We start from the raw sequence: 21,973 nt of genomic DNA on the forward strand, positions 1-21,973 counted from the left end.
CAGCATGGCCCAAGCTCTGGTTCTATCCACCTCCAGCGGAGACGAGATGGACACCGGAGAGGGGGAAGAGAAGGACGAGAGGAAAGAAAAGGGAGTGAAGAAGAACAGAATCAGCCGAGCTCCTGCTGACAGCGAAGAAAGCGAAGCTGAACGAGAGGAAGGAGAAGAAACCGAGGAGCCGAAGAAGGAAGTGAAGTCAACGAAAGATCGGAAGAAGAGGGAGAAGAGCCAGAGACATCGAGAGAAGAAGGAAAAACGAAGCAAAGCGGTGGAAAAACTGAAGAAGAAAGAGAGATTCTCCAGAAGAGATGAAGTAAGTCCTTCTGTCAGTGAGCTCTTTTTACATTTATCAGCAGTTTACGCTTTATTCATGAAGGAGAATGATTAAATCACTGATGTAGGAGCAGGAAAATCACCAGATCAAAGGTTTGACTTCTTCTGTCTCCTCAGGACTCACCTCTTCCTCGGGCTCTGAATGACAGCGGCTGTCAGCTGGGCGACACAGATCTGTACGACGCCGGTCTGGATGAGGAGGAGGAGTCTCTGGATGCCATCAGAGCTGCAGTCAAACAGAAGATGAAGAAACACAAGGTGAGAACAGGAAAAGAAGTCCTCTATGCAACTCCTACACTGGAAAAAATGCCTCTCCCAAAACAAGAAAAAATCTTATTTCAAGGAACTTTTACTTTGAAATAAGTGAAAAATCTGCTAATGGAACAAGAGAAAATGACTTGGTAAGATTTGCAGAAATAAGATCTGATATTTAGAATCTTGAGATCTTAAAATTAGCTGGAAAACTTATTTTAAGTTTTATTTTACCAGGATTGTCAAGCTTAGGTGTCTTAAAATAAGCCAGACATGTTTTTAAAAAAAGGCAATTTTTCACTCAAAAATAGATTTCTGCTTTCATGTAGCCTCATAATTTGAGATGTTTTAACCCTCCTGTTGTCTTCATTTACAGGCACCAAAAATATTGTTTCCTTGTCTGAAAAAAGTCCAAAAAAATCAGCAAAAAATTTCTGAAAATGTGCAAAACCTTCACATAAAAATCAACCACAGTCCAGAGAGTTTCACTGGATTGTGGTTGATATATATATATTTTTATTTTTTTAATGAATGTTCTTAAGAAACATTTTTAATATTTGTTTTTTCCACCAAAAATGTTCAAGAATTTCACAAAAATGTTAAAAATGCGGCCATCAGAAGTTTCACTGTGAAAATATATATTTTTCTGCATTTTCAGACTTTAAAACGGGTTAATTTAATCTGCAGGACGACACGAGGGTTGAACTTATTTAGAGTTTTCTTGTAAAATTCAACTCAAAACAAGATGATTTCCAGATTGTTTCACTGAACAAGATATTTAAGATGCGTTGTCTTAAAACAAGTCCCTCCATCTGCTGAAATGTCTCTTGTTCAGTGAATTTATCTTCAATCAGTGGGATGAGACTTTTAGTCTAAAAATAAGACAATAGACTTGGTAGGATTTGGCGTTTTTGAAGTGTAAAAGATGAAATATTCTGGTCTTTCTGTCATGAGCATCCACAAACCTCTGTGTTTCTATGTAAGAATGACCAAGTCTGTGTTTTTAATGAGTGACGCTTTAATGAGGGTTGCTGCTGAATGTTGCTGCAGGATCCTCTCCTGGATGAGGAGGAAGATGAAGAAGCACCAGAGAAACCCCAGCGTGTGGTAAGAAGAGGAACAACGCAGAAAAATGAATAAAAACCAAATACTTTAAAGCGTTCTCACTGTAAGTGTGTGATGTTTGCAGGAGAGGAAGGCGGCTCGAGCCAGCAAAGAGGCGATGAAGCAGCTGCACAGCGAGGCTCAGAGGCTGGTCAGAGGTCAGTTTAACTGGGTTTGTTCATCACTGATTATTAGTCAATGGAGGCTGGAGAGGATCCAAACACTGGACTGAAGAATCTGGAAGGACAAATCAATCTGAGGTGGATATAAGCCAAAGGAAGCCCAATAAAACAAAGGCTGACTGAAGAATCAGGGGGTTATCGAGAAGAAAAGGCAGACGTTAGAGGACAGATGAAGGTTAGAACTGGATCAGAGATTATAGGAAACCAAATGAGACCTTAGTGTGTAAAACAAGGATAGAAACAACCAAAGGAATCAGTATTAGTTATACATGAGGTCCTCGGTTTACGACGTCCTCCACCTACAGCGTTTCATCGTTACGTCAGAACTGGTTACATGGAACTAGTTGATGAGCAGAGCGGATGAATACGTCATCACATGGTGCTATCAGACGGCTTTCTTTCCATTCTCTGGTTCTACTCCACCTTGGATTGTGCTACATTCTCTTAACTTTTACCTTCATTATGGCTCCCAGTGTCAGTCAGACTCTTCTGATGCTTGGAGGAAAAGGAAAGCTGTCTGCATGTGTTCTGTCTTCACTGCAGCGTAAATCTGCATCCGACTAGTCAAACTGGTGGTTGTAAAATGAATCGTGAGTCGTAGCGAACTTAACTTCTTTACTGTGGCTCTGGATACTCGTTACAGAGTGAAAACTAACAAAAACACAATAAAACAACATAAATGTGTGCAAATAAATCCTGTTAAATGAACCAGGAAGTTCCAAAAACTGCATTTACAAAGTAGAGAGCTGTGCATCCAGAAAAGCTGCTTCAAAATAAAGGCTTTTTCAAAATAAAACTACATCCATCCTTCTGCATTAAGGGCAACACGCCATGGAAGTGAAGTTGGATTTAATAAACCGTTCAGAACATTTTAGCCAGAGTTTGGACTTCCAGTGAACATGGACTTCATCTGTCTGTAGGAACGTTTCTGAAGAACGTGGAGGACCTCCTGGGTTTGAATTTGGACCAACCTTTCAGACATGGACTAGAGAACATAAATTACAGCGTTTTGTCTGCCAGTTGGAGGAAACGTTTCCATCTTACATTTTATTGTTAGTGCAGCTCATTCAGCTTTTATTATTTTATTTTACTGAATGGATTTAATATTGTGGAGTGAATGCTGTGATAAACTGTCCTTTGCTAACTTGGGGTGTTTTTGGACCAGTTTTGGTGCTAAAAAATGAAGAAATCCTTTTTTAAATGACTTGAAGTCCTGCTGCTTGTTCATATCTGTCTGTCAGTGTGCCGTTCAGACTTGTGCTGTTTAACACATCCATCATGCTGCTATGAATGGAAGGTAAAACTGAGCAGGATTGAAGTGATTCAGACGTGAAGCCGACAGGTTCAGCTGCATCAGATGAACCAGAAGAACCACATGTCAGCTTTATTTGTCTATGAAGGTGTTATGCAGCAGTTACACAAGAGTTAACCACAAACAACTAATAAAAAGCATTTATATTTTAATGTAAAAACACAGTAAAATATCACATAAAACATGAGAGAGACAAGGGCGTTAGCAGACATCCAGGTCCTGTAGAATAAAGTACAGCAGCAGAAACACTTTATTCCGTCCTCTTCTCAGTGTTTGGAGCTCAGATGGAGGCATAAAGAGAACCTGAAGCTGTTTTTGTGTCCTGGGGGGAAGGGAGCAGCATCCGTTAGAATAAACTGAGCTTTACTTTGAGTATCTTCACCACTGCCTCCTCTGACAGCAGCTTTAGTAGAAGGTCATGTTTAAGGGTGGTCTCGTGCCGTTCTGCAGCTCTGACGTGTTTTTCTTCCTCTGTAGAGTCGATGCTGGGCCTGCCCTACCACATCCCTGAACCCAAGACCATCGACCAGTTCTTCAGGAGGAGAACCAGGCCTGAGGGTCCTGCCATGGCTCTGCTCAAGTAAATACAGACTTTAACAGTTTTCACACCACAAATGAGCCAGCTGGGAAGACTTCCACACACTTCTGATCAGTTCTGTTTTTACCTGCACACATTGATTAAACATTCCTGCTTTTAGATCTACAAAGTACTCAGAGATGATGCTGGAGGCTCCATCAGCTCCTCCTGCTGCTCCTCCTGCTCCTCCTCCAGCTGAACCCCAGCAGCAGGACCCTCCTCCTCCTCCTCCTCTGGATCTGTCCTCCTCTCAGATCCAGCCTTTGCTTCCACCTGCAGCCACGTCGTCCCCCCAGCAGGAGGACCTCGTCCAGCCCAGAGGAACCCCCCAGACCTCCGACCCTGAGCAGGAGTCCGGCCCGATGCTGTTCCTCTCTGAGAGTCTGCAGGAGTCGGCCCCAGACGCTGAAGGGAGACCTGCTCCTGGTTCTGGAGAGGAAACCTCCACCGCCCTGAAAACAGAGCCTCATCCTGGAGGTTTGGTTGAACATGAAGCTCCTCAGAGTCTGAATGTTTCTCCATCTCCAGCAGAAGGTTCAGCGCAGCATCAGACCAAGCAGAAGAAGGACAGACTGGCCCGGCTGAAGGAGCTCGGACTGGATCCTCCTCCTGTGGCCAGACTGAGTCCAGACGACGGAGCGTTTGTTCAGCTGGAGGTGAAACAGAACAACCCCGGTGAGTCATTCTGCTGGTTATCAGCTGGTTCAGCTACAAACAAGCTATGATCCTACACCAGCAGGAGGAAGTTATGATAAAACAGAACGAACGCTGCTGCAGCCGAATCTAAAAGGAGAAAAATAAACTTTAGATGTAGATGTAGTATCATCAGTGAAACTGTCCTGTTGATTAGAAGTTAGTGAAATGTAGATCAGATCAGTTTGACCCTGGTGTCGTCCTGTGGGTCACATTGACCCGCTTTAAAGGGAACATTTTCACAGTCAAACTTCTGATTTTCAACATTTTTGAGAAATTTCTGAATATTTTTGGGTGGAAAAAAGAAATATTAAAAATATTTCTTTAAAAACATTCACATAAAAATCAAACAAAATCCAGCAAAAATTCACAAGATTTTGTTTTGGGGGATTTTTTTAAAATAAAACTTTTAAGGAAAACTTTTAAGGAATTATTGGAATTTTCTTCCTGAAGGTTTGAGGAATTTTTTTGCTGATTTTGTTGGATTATTTTCAGACAAGGAAACTATATTTTTTGATGCCTGTAAATGAGGACAACAGGAGGGTTAATTATCAGAAGGCATCACAGGATAGATAGTTTTTATTTCATCACTGACGAAAGAAAAAACCCTTCAGCACAAAAACAAAAGTTTGTGAATGAAAGAAAGCAGAATAAACGGATGGAATCTGACCCTTTGTAATGAGCATAAAAACAGACTAAAGGCTGCTCTCACTCAAACAGTCTAACATCCAGCTCAGCCCTCTCTGCCTCAAGCAATGAAAACACGGTGAATATTTGAGATGAATTATCTCCGCCCAGATCCATGTGACCTGATATCCTTCTGTTCAGCATGACGGCTAAATATTATCATAACGAGGGCTGGGACTTTAACGCTTAATTTCCATTACAGAAAAAATAGCATGTTTAAAAAAATAACGCCTTTAATCTCATCGTTGTCATTTCTGTCCACCGGTAACACTGATGAACACTCCAGCCCCGTAGGTGGCGCTAATGATCCTAAAGTCTGTTTTCCAGCCGTGAAGAAGAGCCACAGAGTGACGTCAGAAAGTTTGGTGAACAGAGAAGGAAGACGAGAGAAAGTTTTCTTTTAAAAACCTTCCTGATGGCAGCTTGGATGAAAGCCTGGTTGTTTTCTGGTCACCTCGATGTAAAACGAGCTAACGATAGCACCAGAGCTAACGTTAGCTACCGGCTAACAGTGTAGCCATCCCATAATAGACCACTTTAGAAGACACTGAAGTGCTTGAGTTTACAAAGAGTCTATAAATGCTGAGTTTAATAGAAATAGTCTGCAGTAATGAGATGAATAGAAATGAAACATTTCAGTTTAAGTTCACGTATGTGATATTCATCATTCAGTCTCAACCAGCATTTATTAGAACTGAAATACTTTATAGTTCTTGTGTCAAATATCAATATTTGAGAAAAATGTGATTAATCACAATAAATGAAAAACAAAGCCTCTAATTAATTAGATTAATTTTTTAATCACATCCCACTACTGATCAGAACCAAACAACAATCACGATGCTCCTTAACCTCAGAATAAAACCATTCATTCATGACTCCTACCTAAACTTATCCTAATAGGATCTTATTTTGTGTTTTTATGCTCATTATTAACTGGTGGTTTGTTCTAAAGCCACAGATTCCATCAGTTTATTCTCCTTTCTGCTTCCTTTGGTTCAGAAGTCTGGAGGCTTGTTTTTGTGTTGTGTTGAACAGTTTTTTTTCTTTACTACCTCCCTGATAACCTCAGACGTTGCTCGGTAGTGCAGGACTGCAGTAGGACTGTTGATCTGACCTGTGGTTCTTCTACCACCAGCCCTGGAGGCCCTGAAGCAGCGCTACCTCCGTCATGTTCAGCCTCCAACACGACCTCCAGGAGAACGGACGGTGCAGCTCACCATCATCCGTAAAGACCAGGAGGAGCTGCTCTCTGAGTCCGTTAGCGTCACCATGAAGGAGGGGACGGAGGAGCCGGCCACCTCCAAACCAGGTCTGGATGCTCAGCAGAACATCATGAATGTGACAGAGAGGATCCTTCTGCTCACTAACCCGTCCTGTCTGTGTAGTAGAGAAGCTGCTGGGTCTGCAGCATCGCCTGCAGCTCGCCATGGCCCAGAGGAGGAAACAGGAGAGGGCACGCAAGGCCGAGCTCCACCGCCTCGACAACGAGGACTGTGGGGAGGAGGAAGAGGAGGAGGAGGACATGACGGATGAGTCAGACGAAGAGGAGGTGAGTGTTTGCTGCTTCATAGCGACTGGATGACCCGGTGAATGTCTGCCGTCACTGCAGGGCTTCTCTCCCGTCTGGCAGGGCGTGGATGACTTATTAGGAGGGGATGATGGAGAGGAGGAGGAGGAACAGAGCATCAGGAGTCCTTCTCCTGTGGCGCTCAGCGAACCTTCACAGACTCCTGATCTGGTCAACACCGACGGCACACTGATGCTGTTTAACGGCAGCTCCTGCTCTCGTACCGGGTCAGTTCCACGTTTAGTTTTCAGAATTAGGCATCAAGATGTTGTCCTGCCCTCAATCTGATCCCTTCATATTTAGTAGATGTTGTATCAGAGGGTAGTACTGTTAGTGTTGTGGTGTTACTAGTAGTTATTTAGTAGTTAGCACTAGAGGGTAATGTCCATCCCTGTTCTTAATCTGTGATACTGAATAATCTGTAGCATCCTACAGCTAATTCTGTTCTCTGTTTAAGACACTGCAGATGTAAATAAAGACTGTGGATCAGTGATGTGTGGATCCTGTTCAGTTAAAAAGAACTGGATGAGAATGTGCTGATAGGGTTACAGCTGTGGACTATGAAGCATTTAAAGAGCTTCAGCTTGGTCTCACCTGCAGACCAATCAGCTGATCATGGACTCGTCTCATACATGTTTTGTTTGGACTGTAATGTTTGTGCTGTTCTTCTCAGGGATGGTGTCAGAAGGTCTGGACCTCCTGGACATGACAGCAGCAATAAGATGGGTGAGTCCAGTGGAAGACCTTCAGTTGGTCCTCATTTCTTTACGTTTCAAACAGTTTATGAACCAACATGGTTCACACTGAGAAGTAAAATTCTCCACATTTCAGCTCTCTGACGTTGTTTTGTTCCTCTCTGGTCCGTCTCCAGAAGAGGACGATTGTCTGTCTCTGGTGAAGGAGAACAGCCACAACAGCAGCTTTGAGCTGGCCGCCTCCATGATCACGTCCTACCAGCCAATCAACAACCAGCGCTCTGCAGGGAGAGGGATCTCCACCTCCTCCATCTTCCGTTCTCCTTCACCCTGCCTCTTCAGGCCCAGCTTCCTGGGATCTGCTTCCAGGGTCAGCAGAGGATTTAAATTTTTATTTATTTATATTCTGCAGGATCATCCCAGAACCAGAGGATGTTTTACATCCCATAATAATCCACATATTAAACCCTAAAACATCAGCAGTGTGTAAATGTTCTTATCCTGAGACCAAATCTTTAAAAACTAGGAGAAAAGAATGTTTAAAATGTTTTAAATACCAAATAAGTCTGGAGTTTTTCTCTTGTCCCCCTGATGATCAAACTGGATCTCTGATAAAACACTTAGAATCTAATTTAAATCTACTTTTATGGTTTTATTTTTTCATTCATGTCTCTGTAATTGTGGGAACATTTTTAATCAACATAATATTTTAAATAATTATTATTCATGGAACGTGTCCCACAACATGTTAGCACAACCTGGTGATGAGGTTTACGTCATTTCCTGTCTCATTTTTGTCATTTTCTGTCTTGTTTTTGTCATTTTCTGTCTTGTTTTTGTCATTTTCTGTCTTGTTTTTGTCGTTTTCTGTCTTGTTTTTGTCGTTTCCATCCTCCATCAGTGTTCCTACAGAATGTGTAGATCAAATCTATGTCCTCTCTTCTATTTTCCATCTTTTCATCCATTGTCAGCCTTGATTGAATGTCTCTCTCTACCTCATATTATCAGGATCAGACTCATTCTTTGGACTGTTTTCCATCAGTGGTCAGCAGTAACAGCTAGCTAAATATCTAGCTTCTACTGCTGAGAAAAAGATCACATTAGCATGGATTAGAGTAGGGTTAGCAACAACACAGAAACATGGAATAAAATGAGACAATCAATGCCTATTATTGATCAATATGGAGCAGGTTTATTGAAGCCCACATGTCCTCCAGTTCTGAATGATCCATAATCTGATGTTTTCTTTAGATTTCAGTGGTTTAACGTCTCACCTTTGGTCCTCCAGAGTTCAGGTAAACTCTCAGAGCCGTCCCTCTGCCTCCCCGTTGAGGACTCCCAGGACCTCTACGCCCCTCCGTCCCCCGGTGCTGATTCTGGTCCTCTGGGTGGAGCCGGTTCTGGTCCGGGTTTAGGAGACTCTCAGGGTCGGTTCTCCCTGGAGGACGACACTCATTCCCAGCTGCTGGACGCCGACGGCTTCCTGAACGTCGGCCCGCGACCCGGAGCTCCTCGGTCCCACAAGAGGCAGCTGATCCTGGACAGCCTGGACGAGAACGCCATGGACGCCAACATGGGGGAGCTGCTGGGGCTGTGCTCGGGGGTGTTTGGGTCGGCAGAGGGCGGTAAAGGCGGAGGTCTGGGGGCAACGCAGGAGGACGAGCTGCTGGGGTTGTGTTCAGGAGCTTTTCCTCCCACTCAGGCTGCAGAGAAGACGACTGAAGCAGTGGAGCTTAGAGAGGATGAAGGGTCTGAGAACACCATGGACCAGCTGCTGGGGCTCTGCTCAGGAAAGTTCCCTAGTCCAGGTAAGGGTGGCTTTAAAGTACCGTTTAGATCAGGGCATCATTATAGAAGGTCCCACCACGATGTAGGAGGACTTCAGAAGCTAAAGTACTGTGTCCAAATGAGGATGTTAGGGAGCGTGAACAAACACACACTCAGTGTTATGACCTGAAGTAACAGCTGAGGCTGTTAAAGCTTAGATTAATGTGTTTTCCTGGAGTTTGAAATGATTTAAAGAAGAAATCTGTATTTGATCTGGGAATACAGATGATATTCAATTTACTGCAAAGAAAAACATAAAATTGTCAAATATGAGGAGCTGGAAGCCACAAATTTGAGCAGAAAGTGACTAAAATCATCCACAGCTGCTAATTATCTGATGGTTGCAGCTCCAGTCTGAACCCTGAGCTGTGAATCCTCATGTCCTCATCAGGAAGCAGTGCAATTAATAATCAGTTTTAGACTAATCAATACATCAGTCTGAGTCATTTTTAAAGAAAAAGGGAAACCTTTTTTATTTCCATCTTCTAAATGTGAATATTTTCTGGTTCATGGCAGGAAACTGAATATATGTGTGTGTCTTTTGCCTGGTTGTCCTTTTCAAGCTCCTTTATGCCCTTTTTTCTTTTTTTAGTTGCCCCTTAGGGACTAATAAAGTTTTTTGAATTGAATGGAATATTTGAACAAAATAAGACATTTAAACAGCCTGAGGTGACGTCTTTATTGGTCTAAACCTGAAAGATATTCAATTTACAGAAGAGAAAAACATGAAATCTTCAACTCTTAGCAGCTGGAAGCCACAAATCTGAACGGCTTTGGTCAGAAAATGAATAAAATCAACAGCAGCTGCTAATTTAGAAGGAGAAAAACATCTGAGCTCTGTTAAAAACTGCACCTAGAATAACTTTAAAAATCTGGAAAATCACCATAAAAAGACACAAAATCAGCCCAGAAGAGCCAAAATGATCTAAAGGTTCACATACCGGGCTTTGCAAAAGTTCTGTTACACCTGCAAAATGAACACAAAGATTTTTTGGTGCAATAAGATAATTTTTTTATTTTCCAAATATTTCAATATATGTGTTCATGATGATATTGATCAGAAATGTGGCCATCCAGAAGTTTGATCTTATTGCACCAAAAAATCTTTGTGTTCGTTTTCGTGAATGTCTCAACATGTGTAACAGAAGTTTTGCAAAACTCGGTATGTCTGGAAAAACACCCAAAATCACCACAAAAAGGACCAAAATTGCTACAAAACGGGTGAAATTGTGACCAGAAAATCTAATTTGGGTGGCTTCCAGCTCCTCACATTTTGTAATTTGACGTATTCTCCTCCATAAACTGAATGTTTTTCACTTGTGAACGACTGAAGGAGTCCTTAAAGTGTGACGTTATTTCAGCCGAGTCTTGGTTCCTTTTGGGGTTATTTTGCAAGTTTTTTTTTGTCAGAAAATGACTAAAATCAACATCAGCTGATGGATTTTAGCTGTAGTCTGAACCCTGAGCCTCTTAAACTTCATGTGTTCATCAGGAAACCCCAGAGCTGGAATAATTCATTTAATGATTTATTATCCATTGACAACTATTCTGATCAGCAGCTGTTCAGTTTAGAGTCCATTTTTAAGGATAAAATGTAAAAACCACCTGATTCCAGCCTCTTAGTTTAATTATTTGTTTTTTGTTGTGGCCTGCACAGTGGAGTAGTGGTTAGCACTTTGGCCTTGCAGCCAGAAGATCACCGGTTCAAATCCCGGCCTGGGATCTTTCTGCATGGAGTCTGCATGTTCTCCCTGTGCATGCGTGGGTTTTCTCCGGGTACTCCGGCTTCCTCCCACAGTTCAAAAACATGCTGAGGTTAATTGGTTACTCTAAATTGTCCGTAGGTGTGAATGTGAGTGTGATTGTGTGTCTGTATATGTAGCCCTGTGACAGACTGGTGACCTGTCCAGGGTGTCCCCTGCCTTCAGTCAGCTGGGATAGACTCTAGCACCCCCCATGACCCTAGTGAGGATAAAGTGGGGTACAGAGGATGGATGTTTTTGGTTGTTCCTCTGTGACGTTAAGCTGAATATCTGTGGGTTGTTTTTTGCCGTCTTTAGCTTTCAGAGACCCTGATTTCCATTTTCTGACATTTTATCCACTAAACAGCTCCTTTATTAAGCAGAAAAACAGATTCATCACTACTGTGACAGTCCATTAATCAGTTTGAGCAATCTGTTAAGAAAATAAGGTGAACATCCTTTAAATCCAGCCTCTTAACTTAGAATGTTTTATGTTTTTGTGGCTTCTCTGTCTGATTGTCAAACCTGTTTAAATATCACGTTTAGTTGTCAGAAAATGCAGAATCTCAGAGGAACCTGTAGCAGCCTTTCCTTCTGTCCTCTGAGGCTGATGCTCATTTATGGTTTTTAAATATCTGTCTGTTGGGATAATTATCCTTCTATTTACATGATGTTTTCTCTCCTTTGCTGCTGTTTCTTCAGGTTCTGCTCAGACGGCTTCACCAGCACATGACAGGTACAAAAAAAACATCAAACATCTTCTAAAATCTGGAGGAAATGTTCAGTGTTTGGTCAGCGCTAAGCATTTATCCGTCTGTAGAGGTCGAGTCTTTAGAGTTCTGCTGTCCTCCTGTCTCTGTTTCCTTCATTACATCCAGTCTGAATGGATCCTCATTTCTCTCTTTAAAGTAAAAAGAAGCTGGAGGAGGAGGAGGAGGAGGAGGACTGTGAGTTCAGACTTCTGTCAGATGTAGAAAGTGAGCAGGTAAATAAAACTGCAGCGTCTCTCATGATGACTGGATGATCTGGATTATTTTATGGATTAAAAAGGCTGATGAATGAGTTGTGTCTGTGCAGGAGGAGGAGGATGAAGGAGACGTCAGTGAGGAGGAGAACGATGAGGTTGAAGAGGAGGAGATGCAGGCGGTGTTCACGCCTCACAGAGTCAAGAAGAAGAAGAAGAAGAAAATGTAGGAAAGCAGATGTGACTTCAGGAGCTGTAGATCCACTTTAACTCGTTTTTAGAGAAGAAAACTCTGGTGTTTGTGGTGCAGGAACCCGGTTCAGTGTTCTCAGTGTTTTCCTGCGTCGTCTTCCAGGCGTCTGACCGACTACGTGGACTCAGAGGCTGAGCTGTCGGGCAGCGATGTGGGCAGCGAGGACGAGGACGCCGACCGAGGCAGCGAGTACGAAGAGGAGGAGCTTCTGGAGGAGCTTCCCTCTGATGAAGAGCTGCAGGACCAAGTCAACAAGATCCACATGTGAGCAGCAGCTGATGGCTTTAAGCAGCCCTCCTGTTATCCTCGGTTACACACCAAAAAATACTGCTTTCTCATCTGAAAACATGTTTTACAAGTTCAGCAAAAATATTCACCAAATTTCTGAAGATCTGCAAAAACTTTCAGGAAGAGAATTCCAATAATTCCTTAAAAGTTTCCTTTAAATAAATCCTCCAAACCTGGCAAGAAAGTTCTTGTACACATTTTCAAAAAAATGAGTAAAAATCCTCCAAAAAATCCTAAAAATATCTGAATTGATTCCATATTTATCAGTAAAACTTCTAATATTTTCTGTAAGAACACTCAGATAAAATCAACCAACATCCAGAGAAATTCATGGATTTTGGTTGATTTATTTATTTATTTTTAGGTGGATGTTCTTAAACATTTTTAACATTTCTTTTTTTCCACAAAAAAATTTAAAGATTTTCCAAAAATGTTGAAAATGTGGACATCAGAATTTCACTGTAAAAATATGTTTTTTCTCCACATTTTCAACCTTTAAACCGGGTCAGTTTGACCCACAGGACGACACCAGGGTTAAATAATGAATCCAGACGGTTTTCAGTGAAGCTGCTCATAAATAAATAGAAACACTGAGGTAAACGCTGAAATGCTGCTGCTGTGCTGCAGGAAGCAGATCATGGACGATGACAAGCGTCGCCTCCGGCTCTATCAGGAACGGTACCTGGCTGACGGGGATCTGCACTCTGACGGGCCGGGAAGAGCTCGACGCTTCCGCTGGAAGAACATCGGTGAGTTCACAGGACGGGAATAAATGCAGCTGGATGTTAGACAGAAACAGTCTTTATTTATAGAGAACGTTTAGAAGAGCCAAACAGACAAACACTGAAACAGATCAGCTGTATTTACCAACAGAAGTACTGCAGACACTGGTGAAAATACCAGCAAATATCTGTCAAATAATTCTGGATTTTAGCTGCTTTAAAGTGAGCTCATGTTCTGGATAAGTGTTTTAGGAGAACTAGTTAGTCTTTATAAATAATACAGCTTTGATATTCACAGTTTGGTTCAACTTGTACATTTAAACTCTTTTTTTTTTTTTTTTTGCTGTATTTTCTTAATTAGACATCTGTAATTTAGCCAAATAGAATTATGGTACATTTTTTATGAAAATTATTATTTTAAGAGAATAATTTACTGTATTTGTGTCTTTTTTGTCATTCTGTGTTTCATTTTTGTCGTTACTGATCTTATTTAATTTTTTTACAGACTTTTTTTTTTTTTTTACAGATTTTATCCTTATTTTTTTGGCGATATTATTATTTTTATTTTTTTACAGATTTTATCCTTATTTTTTGGCAATATTATTTTATGTTTTTTACAGATTTTATCCTTATTTTTTGGCAATATTAATTTTTTTTTACAGATTTTAGTTATTTTTTGCTGGTTTTATTTAATTTTTTTTACAGATTTTATTATTTTTTGGCGATATTATTTTATGTTTTTTACTGGTTTTATTTAATTTTTTTTACAGATTTTATCCTTATTTTTTGACAATATTAATTTTTTTTACAGATTTTAGTTATTTTTTTACTGGTTTTATTTAATTGTTTTTTACAGATTTTATCCTTATTTTTTGGCGATATTATTTTATGTATTTTACTGATTATATTATTATCTCACACTGAAGTATTTTTCATGTTTTTTTGTTTTATTGGCTGTATTTACTGCTCTGTGGTTGTTTTATTTTTCTGTACCTGCCCAGATTATCTGCTAGCTCACTCTGGTGTGTTTCTAATTGTGTCGTTCCTGCAAAAAGACAGAATGAAATAAATTAGAACTAAACTTTTACAGTGTAAGAAGGCGTTAAGTTTAAATCTGAAGCTTTTAGTGCTATTTGTGTTTTTAAATGAGGTGTTTTGTTTTCAGGCTGTTATAAATAAATACTCGTATAAAATAGAGAGAGGACAGTAATAGGAACTGTTTTAATAATCAGTTATTTGGTTTGAGTCATTTTTTTAAAGAAAAAAGTAAAAAATCCTCAAATTCTTGCTTCTTGAATCCAAAACTTTCAGTGTTTTCCCTTCTGTAAAACATTAAAGTGTCTTTAAGTGGAACTAGTTTCATCCAGATGGAAACAAAACCTCTCAGTAAAAATAAAAGTTTAGACAAAGTAAAAGAACTTCCTCAGGTGGTTTGATCCAAACCTTTTCTGTGTTTAAATGTGGACAGAAGACGTCACCAGAACTCATTTCTAAGTGTTCATTTAAAGTTTTAGTCTGATCTAAATTAGGCAGATGGTGGTTCATTATTCTAAGAGCAGCAGCTTTACTGACAAACGGCACAAAACGGGAAATTAAAGGAAGAAAACCACAAAGTGAAGGCAGTCAGAGGCTGTAAGCCGTGTGGAAATGGAGATAAAGGCTTCAGTAGACGACTAAAAGGTGACATGAGGGCTTTCTAAGTGTTTCTGTGTTTGTGTGCTGCAGACGACGGATTCAACTTGGACCGGATGGGAGCAGAGGAGGAGGGAGAGGAAGATGAAGATGTGGACCAGACCGAGGTCCAGAGGAGGAAGGAGAGGCTGGAGAGAGAGCAGTGGCTCAGAGAACAGGTCAGTCTGAGAGCAGAAAGGAGGTGGAGATCAGAAAACATCATTTAGCTTCAGGGATTTCAGTCCTGCAGGTTTAGAAGATGCTTCTGTCCGTCTGCTGGTGAATTCTGTGAAAAGATGGCACAAAAAACAAGCAGAATACCCACAAAACTGCCAAAGTCACCACAAAAAGAGCCAAAATTACCCTGAAACATTCAAATACACGAGCAAGAACGCGGAAAATCACCACAAAAATGGCCAGATTTACCACGAAAAGGACCAAAACTACCATAAAAGAGGTGAAATCAGAACAAAAACTCACATTTGGTGCAAAAAGCATGAAAAAGACCATCCGAGTGTCCAAGTTCTGATAAAAACTGCAATAATAACTATAAAAAGCTAGAAAATGACCACAAAAAGACACAAAACTGCCCCATAAAGAGCTAAAACTAGCCTGAAATGTTCAAATACGCCGGGACAACACCAAAAATCACCAGAAATGCCACCAAAATGACCATGAAACGGGTAAATTGAAACAAAAACTCAAATTTGGCACAATAACCATAAAAACGACCAAAATGACCACAAAAAGACACAAGACCACCCCAATAGAGCCAAACTACATTGTAAGGTTCAAAGACGCCAGCAAAACACCCAGAATCACCACAAAAACTAACAAAATTACCACAAAAAGACAAAAAAAATCACCACTAAAAGTACCAAAATGATCACAAAACAGGTGAAATTGCAGCAAAAGCTCAGATTTGGCACAAAAAACTTGCATAATCTGCACAAAAATGGCTCAAACTACCTTGAAAGGTTCAAAGATGCCAGGAAAACACACAAAATCACCACAAAAACTAACAAATTTACCACAAAAAGACAAAAAAAATCACCACAAAAAGCACCAAAATTGAGACACAAACTCAGTTTTGGTCCAAAAACACTCAAAAATAACGACAAAAAATGAACAAAATGAGCACAAAAAGACACAAAATCACCTCCAGTAGAGCCCAAACTACCCTGAAACGTATTTTAGTCGCTTTCTGACCAAAGCGGTTTAAATTTGTGGCTTCCTGATGTTAAATGTTCTGTTCTAAACACAACTGAAGCTGCAGAGGTTCACTCACTGCTGCTAGTTTAAGTTCTTCTTTCCTTTTCTCTGTTTCTTCTCTCAGTCTGAACAAAAAGCCAAGAAAGGAGAAGATGTGGAGGCCGACGACGAGAAGATGGGAGATGAAGACAGTCGCTTCATGAAGCTGGCCAAGAAGCTGACGGCAAAGAGTCTGCAGAGGAAAGGTCAGTGTGATGTTCACACAGACACTGATGGACACGATGAGGCGTCCTCATTCATCAGTTAGAGTCCAGACAGAAGGAAACCTGCTCTCATTCCAGCTTCTTTAGTGTCAGTATTTTCTGGTCTGAATACATCTGAACTAAATCAGACACTGAAGGATTAGTTTGTGTCCTCACAGAGATGACGTCTTTAACGGTCCACAACTGAAAGATCACATTTAACAGGAGAGAAACACATCAAATCTGAGCCACTGGATGTCACAAATGTAGAGTTTGGGTCAGAAAATGAGTAAAACCAGCAGCTGATGGATTCTCTGTTTAAATCCTCCACTTCTAGCTGCTTCAATGTGAATTCTTCCTGTTGTTGTTGCTGTTGAATATATTTTGGTTTTAAACCAAACTAGAGGTTTGGGCTGCTGCAGTAATCTGATTACTGCGTGTTTCTGAGTACTCCTGTTCTAACTCTGGAGGATTTAAATCACTTTTTAAAGCACAGTTCTGTATTTTCTGAGCACAAATCAAGAAAAAAACATTTAATTTGTTCTGTTTTTCTCCATAAATGCTGATCTCTATAAATCGGTGTAGATGCTGTCGCCCGTCTTCTTTAGGAGCTTTCAGATGATTTCATGAACTTTATTCTTCCATCCAGAGCCTCCAGCGGCGCCTCAACCAGAGAAGACCTCCACCCTGAATCCCTTCCAGAGACCCTCCCAGCCCGCTCAGGTGAGCCAGTCCACCTTAAATCCTGACCTCTGCTCTTATGTCTGACCTGAACCGTGTCCAGCCACATCTGTTCAGTAGAGCTGAAGAGCTTCGTCCTCAGACTAAACGCCACCGTTCTCATTAGGAGTAATGAAGAATCATAGTTAGAACTCACACTTCCTTGCTTGTTGGTTGAAAACATTCAGCCTGATGTTGAACGTTGGTGCTGTCCTCAAACGTTTCTCTGCTGTTTCTGACTCCAGCTGAGGAGAGGTTCCCTCCTCAGCCAGCCTCAGTCCGTCCTCCAGAAACTGGCCTCCATCTCAGGAGGAAACCCTCTGGCTCCCAGAAACAGCCGAGGATTCCTGTTCCAGACGCTTTCACCGGAGAAGGTGGAGACCACGTCAGACGGCCCTCACAAACCGGTAAGAGGAGTCTGCAAACGTGTAGAAAAAATCACCTGGTCTCCTCACAAACGGGTAAAAGTCTGGAAATGTGTAGAAGAAAATGCAAAAAGACACAAAAAAATCAACCAGATGGAACTAAAGTTCCTCCAGAACCTCCTCAGAACATCTGGTTCTTCGTCTGCAGTAGCTTCATCAGTGATCAGTTCTACCTTCACACTGGGAATATTTACAGTTTTATCTCTTTAATAAACTTTCTCATCATTTCTGAGCCTCAGAACTTCATCAGCTGCTTTGATTTGAGTCATTTTCTGACCAAAACTCTGTAAATTAGCAGCTTCCAGCTCCTTAGAATCTGTAATTTGTGGTTTTTCTTCACCGTAAACTGAATATATTTCAGTTTATGGACTGAAGACGTGAAGCTCCAGCAGAGAGAAGGTTCCTCAGACGTCTGCTTTCAGAAGAACTTGTAGTTTTTAGTCCAGACTGCAGTGTCATTATTCCATCTTTACAGTGGAACAGATGAGCAGACCTTAAAAAGTAGCGTTTAGTCCAACATTTATCTGCTAGAAGGCTGCAGGCTCATGTGATTTATGTTTCTTTGATTATTAAATCTGTGGACATTAATCTGCTCTCATGACTTCAGGAGACATTAGAGACTCCAGCAGATAAACTAAGGAAACAATCTGCTTTTTCTGTTTGTTTTTTAACTTAAACTCCATCAGAGAGCACAGCTCACTGATTATTGAAGATTAAACGGATAAAAAACGTAAATCTGAGCTGCAATAATAACAGAGGAGATGCTTCTGCTTCAAACTCAAACTCCTCTGTCCAGTTTCTTCTCAAATCTGGACTTTTAATCACATTTCTGCCAGTTAAACTAAGCAGATTGGATTCAGGAAGTTTTAGCTCCTCACAAAGAGAAATTAAAGAGTTTTCTACAAATGAAGTCCATTTTATGACCACCTTCTGATTATGTTTGCATCTTTTTGCTTCTATTCACTTTAAATACAGTAAATTTAGAGTCATTAGTTCTACTTCCCTGAGCTCCTCAGAAACAAGAGAATAAAGTCTGGAAATAGGATAAAAAAGACACAAAATGACCCCAAAAAGCCCCAACAATCCTGAAAGCTTCAAATATACCAGGAAAATCACCACAAACACGAGCACAATTACCACAAAAAGGACCAAAGCTACCAGAAAAAGCAGGTAAAACTGCTACACAGAGTCCAATTTGGAACAAAAAGGACCCAAAAAGAGCAAAATCGGCCCTGAAACATTCAAATATGACCACAAGAACATGGAAACTCACCACAAAAATGGCCAGATTTACCACGAAAAGCATCCAAACTTCAAGAAATCAGGTGAAATTTCTACGTAAACTCAAATTTGGCATAAAAAAGCATGCAGAATAACCAAAAGATTCAAATATGCAAAGACAAAAAACGTGCAAAAATCCCCACAAAAACGACCAAAACTCCCGTAAAACAGATGAAATTACAACAAAAACTCAAATTTAGCACAAAAAAATCAACCAAACAGGACGACAGTTCCTTCCTGAGCTCCTCAGAACCGTTAAGTTTTTTATTGTTAATTATATTTTTTTTTACTTCTGACTCTTTGTTTTTGTTTTATAAACTCTAAATAAATAAATGTAAAGTCATTTATTCTACTGGAAGCGTTCCATCCAGCTGTTTGCCATAAATCTTTAAACAAACGTGTTCTGAGCTGCTTTTAAATAAACCAGAAGATGTGAACACGTGAGCGCTCCACCGTGTGCTTTCTTCATCTGACACTAGATGGAGCCAAAGTCCACCAGAGGAGCGGCTCGAGGTAGGCTGGCTACCACCAGCCTGAATCTCAAGTGAGATACAGGCTGGGTACCTGCTATTCATTTTCTTGTAGGGGTGGAGCAGTTTAAAATTTTCCACAGCCGTTGATTGGGCGCTGCATATGTCAGTCAGTCTGGGGCAGTTGAAGCTCACAGCCAATCGTGTCACTGCTAGCCGCTGACGTAAATGCAGAGCGACGGCAGCACCACGAAAAAGAATCATTGCTGTGTTTGCTCATGTGTTTGCTTCTTTCGCCATGTCGCCGGACGATTCTTGCCGTTTATGTAAAGTAAACATGAGGGAAAGTGGACCCCGTGTTTATGCACACTCCACAGATATGTTTGTGTCAAAAACAACGCCGACCATATCAGATAGGTTAGCGATGATGGACCTGATAGTCACCCCGGAGCCGGAGCAGTCAAACAGATGCTGCCAGCGCTGCACCTCCACACTCGGTCGGCTTGAAAAAGACTTTCCTTTATTCAGGCAATGGGAAGAGAACGTCCGGTTAAGCAGCGTATCGAAAAGACAACGTGAACCCACCCCGTCCAAGACACCGAGGACTTTGAAAAAGACCTGCCCAAACCCACCGAGTCCACTAGCTTGTTCCTTCGGAAACACGACAACAAAGGTAACGCTTCTTCTCAAACAACCCATCATGCATTGCGCGTAGTCGCTTAGTGTGCGTCATCGTCTAACTGTCCCTCCCCGTCCTGTGATTGGATCCCTGACTCAGGGACAAATTCAACCCCAGGTCGCCAGACTGCCTAGTAAACGAAATGACAATGAGTGCACAGGCAGTCTGGGTATTCCCAGACTAGGCTCGAGGAGCTTCTTGTGGTAGAAATGGCTTCAGCTTTCTGTTGATTTATGCGTGTCAGAGTCTGTTTTTATCCAGTTTTCAGTCAGATGGAGACAAATCAGCTGATCTGTGGAGTCATTCTGATCTAAACACAATGTTTGTGTGTTTCCTCCTCAGATGATGAAGAAACGAGGTCAGCAGGAGGCCATGAATCCATCAGCCAAGAGGATCTGCAGAGAAAACCAACCAGCAGCTCCAGCTAAACCTTCTCAGAGGAGCATCTTCAGCTTCCTGGACCACTGAGGAGCTCCACCCAGACCCAGTGAGGAGCTCCACCCAGACCCAGTGAGGAGCTCCACCCAGACCCAGTGAGGAGCTCCACCCAGACCCAGTGAGGAGCTCCATCCAGACCCAGTGAGGAGCTCCACCCAGACCCAGTGAGGAGCTCCACCCAGACCCAGTGAGGAGCTCCACCCAGACCCAGTGAGGAGCTCCACCCAGACCCAGTGAGGAGCTCCACCCAGACCCAGTGAGGAGCTCCACCCAGACCCAGTGAGGAGCTCCACCCAGACCCAGTGAGGAGCTCCATCCAGACCCAGTGAGGAGCTCCATCCATCCTCCTCCAGTAGGACTCAGAAGCAGGTTTTTTCTCCTCCAGCTCTTCTCCGTTTCCGTTTTAAATCCGTTCTGAGGGTTTTTCTTGCGGCTCCATTTAAAGATGTTTTATCGTGTAAATAGACTGATTCTGTTTTTAACATTTCGTTTTTTTCTGTATGAAATCGTTTTACTTTGTAAATAAAAGTGTATTTTAAGACTCTGGTGGTTTCAGCTCCTTAGAAAGAGAATTTAAGGTTTTACTCCAAACTAAGCTTCATGATGATCTTCTGCTTCTGTCTGCAGGGTTCTGTCTCTTTGCTCCAAATGAACCAGATTTAAAGTTCCTGCAGTGATTTAAACAGCTGCACATGTTGGTATTTAAACTTTTCCTGGAAATATGGGACACTTTGGCCTCTTTAGACTCAGTTATTTAACTCTTTTCATTTACAGGCACCAAAAAATATTCTGTCTGAAAAAAAAAAAATCACCAAATTTCAGAAAATTTGTGAAACTTTCAGGAAGAAAAATCAAATTCCTTAAGTTTTATTTTTTTTAAATAACCCAAATTTGGTAAGAAAATTTGTGTAAATATTTTCAAAAAATGAGTAAAAATCTTCCTAAAAATGCCTAAAGTGATTCCATATTTACCAGTAAAACTTCTTTAAGAACATTCACATAAAATCAACCAAAATCCAGAGAATTACGTGAATGTTCTTAAACATTTTTAAAATTTATTTTTTCCACCAAAAGATGTTTAAAATGTGGACATCAGAAGTTTCTCTGTGAAAATCTAGATTTTTCCACATTTTCAAACTTTAAAACGGGTTAATTTGAGCCACAGGACGACACCAGGGTTAAACAATGTGAATTCACTCAGAGTGAATCTAAAACCAATTAAAGCTGCAAGCAGCGATGGACGGGTCCTCGCATCCACGCTGGTCGGCGAATCCACGCACGTCCACCAGGTGGCACTGTGACTGAGAGTGTGTGCCGGCCTCTGAATCACATCTGGACCAGAGTTTAATCACACGTAAAATTTCAGCCAGATTGGAGCATGTTCAGACTAGTTATACAGCATTTCCTGCCCATCCACCACCAGGTGGCGCTGTAACTCAGAGTGTATTTCAAACAGTGGATGTGATGAGGGCTGGACTCTGATCACTCATGAAAAGTTTCAGGCTGATTTGATCATGTAGAGGCCAGTTATACAGCATTTACTGTCCCTCCATCAGGTGGCGCTGCAACTGAGAGTGTCTGTTGGCCTGTAGATGTGATCAGGATTGGATTGTGATCACACATGGAAAGTTTGA

At 41.3% G+C, this 21,973-nt stretch overlaps 1 protein-coding gene across 3 annotated transcripts in view; it reads left to right on the forward strand.

Moving 5' to 3' along the window:
• Positions 1–20,883, forward strand: part of LOC110967205 (claspin) — a 23,844-nt gene extending 2,961 nt beyond the window's left edge. For 2 of the 3 annotated variants that reach the window (XM_051955910.1, XM_051955912.1), the window contains 22 exons: positions 1–313; positions 451–591; positions 1,636–1,692; positions 1,775–1,847; positions 3,661–3,763; positions 3,882–4,435; positions 6,279–6,452; positions 6,529–6,692; positions 6,774–6,937; positions 7,384–7,436; positions 7,582–7,775; positions 8,694–9,213; positions 11,677–11,710; positions 11,884–11,959; positions 12,052–12,164; positions 12,294–12,455; positions 13,107–13,228; positions 14,927–15,051; positions 16,209–16,329; positions 16,976–17,049; positions 17,292–17,453; positions 20,244–20,883. The exon at positions 1–313 is cut by the window's left edge and continues 97 nt beyond it. In XM_051955910.1, the coding sequence (XP_051811870.1) occupies positions 1–313; positions 451–591; positions 1,636–1,692; positions 1,775–1,847; positions 3,661–3,763; positions 3,882–4,435; positions 6,279–6,452; positions 6,529–6,692; positions 6,774–6,937; positions 7,384–7,436; positions 7,582–7,775; positions 8,694–9,213; positions 11,677–11,710; positions 11,884–11,959; positions 12,052–12,164; positions 12,294–12,455; positions 13,107–13,228; positions 14,927–15,051; positions 16,209–16,329; positions 16,976–17,049; positions 17,292–17,453; positions 20,244–20,369 (3,625 nt within the window). In that variant the 3' untranslated portion in view covers positions 20,370–20,883. The remainder of the gene's footprint in view (positions 314–450; positions 592–1,635; positions 1,693–1,774; positions 1,848–3,660; positions 3,764–3,881; positions 4,436–6,278; positions 6,453–6,528; positions 6,693–6,773; positions 6,938–7,383; positions 7,437–7,581; positions 7,776–8,693; positions 9,214–11,676; positions 11,711–11,883; positions 11,960–12,051; positions 12,165–12,293; positions 12,456–13,106; positions 13,229–14,926; positions 15,052–16,208; positions 16,330–16,975; positions 17,050–17,291; positions 17,454–20,243) is intronic. The other variant, XM_051955911.1, reaches the window with a different exon arrangement.
• Positions 20,884–21,973: the final 1,090 nt, after the last annotated feature.

Source organism: Acanthochromis polyacanthus, chromosome 11 (genome assembly GCF_021347895.1).
Source record: "Acanthochromis polyacanthus isolate Apoly-LR-REF ecotype Palm Island chromosome 11, KAUST_Apoly_ChrSc, whole genome shotgun sequence".
Lineage (NCBI taxonomy): Eukaryota > Metazoa > Chordata > Actinopteri > Pomacentridae > Acanthochromis > Acanthochromis polyacanthus.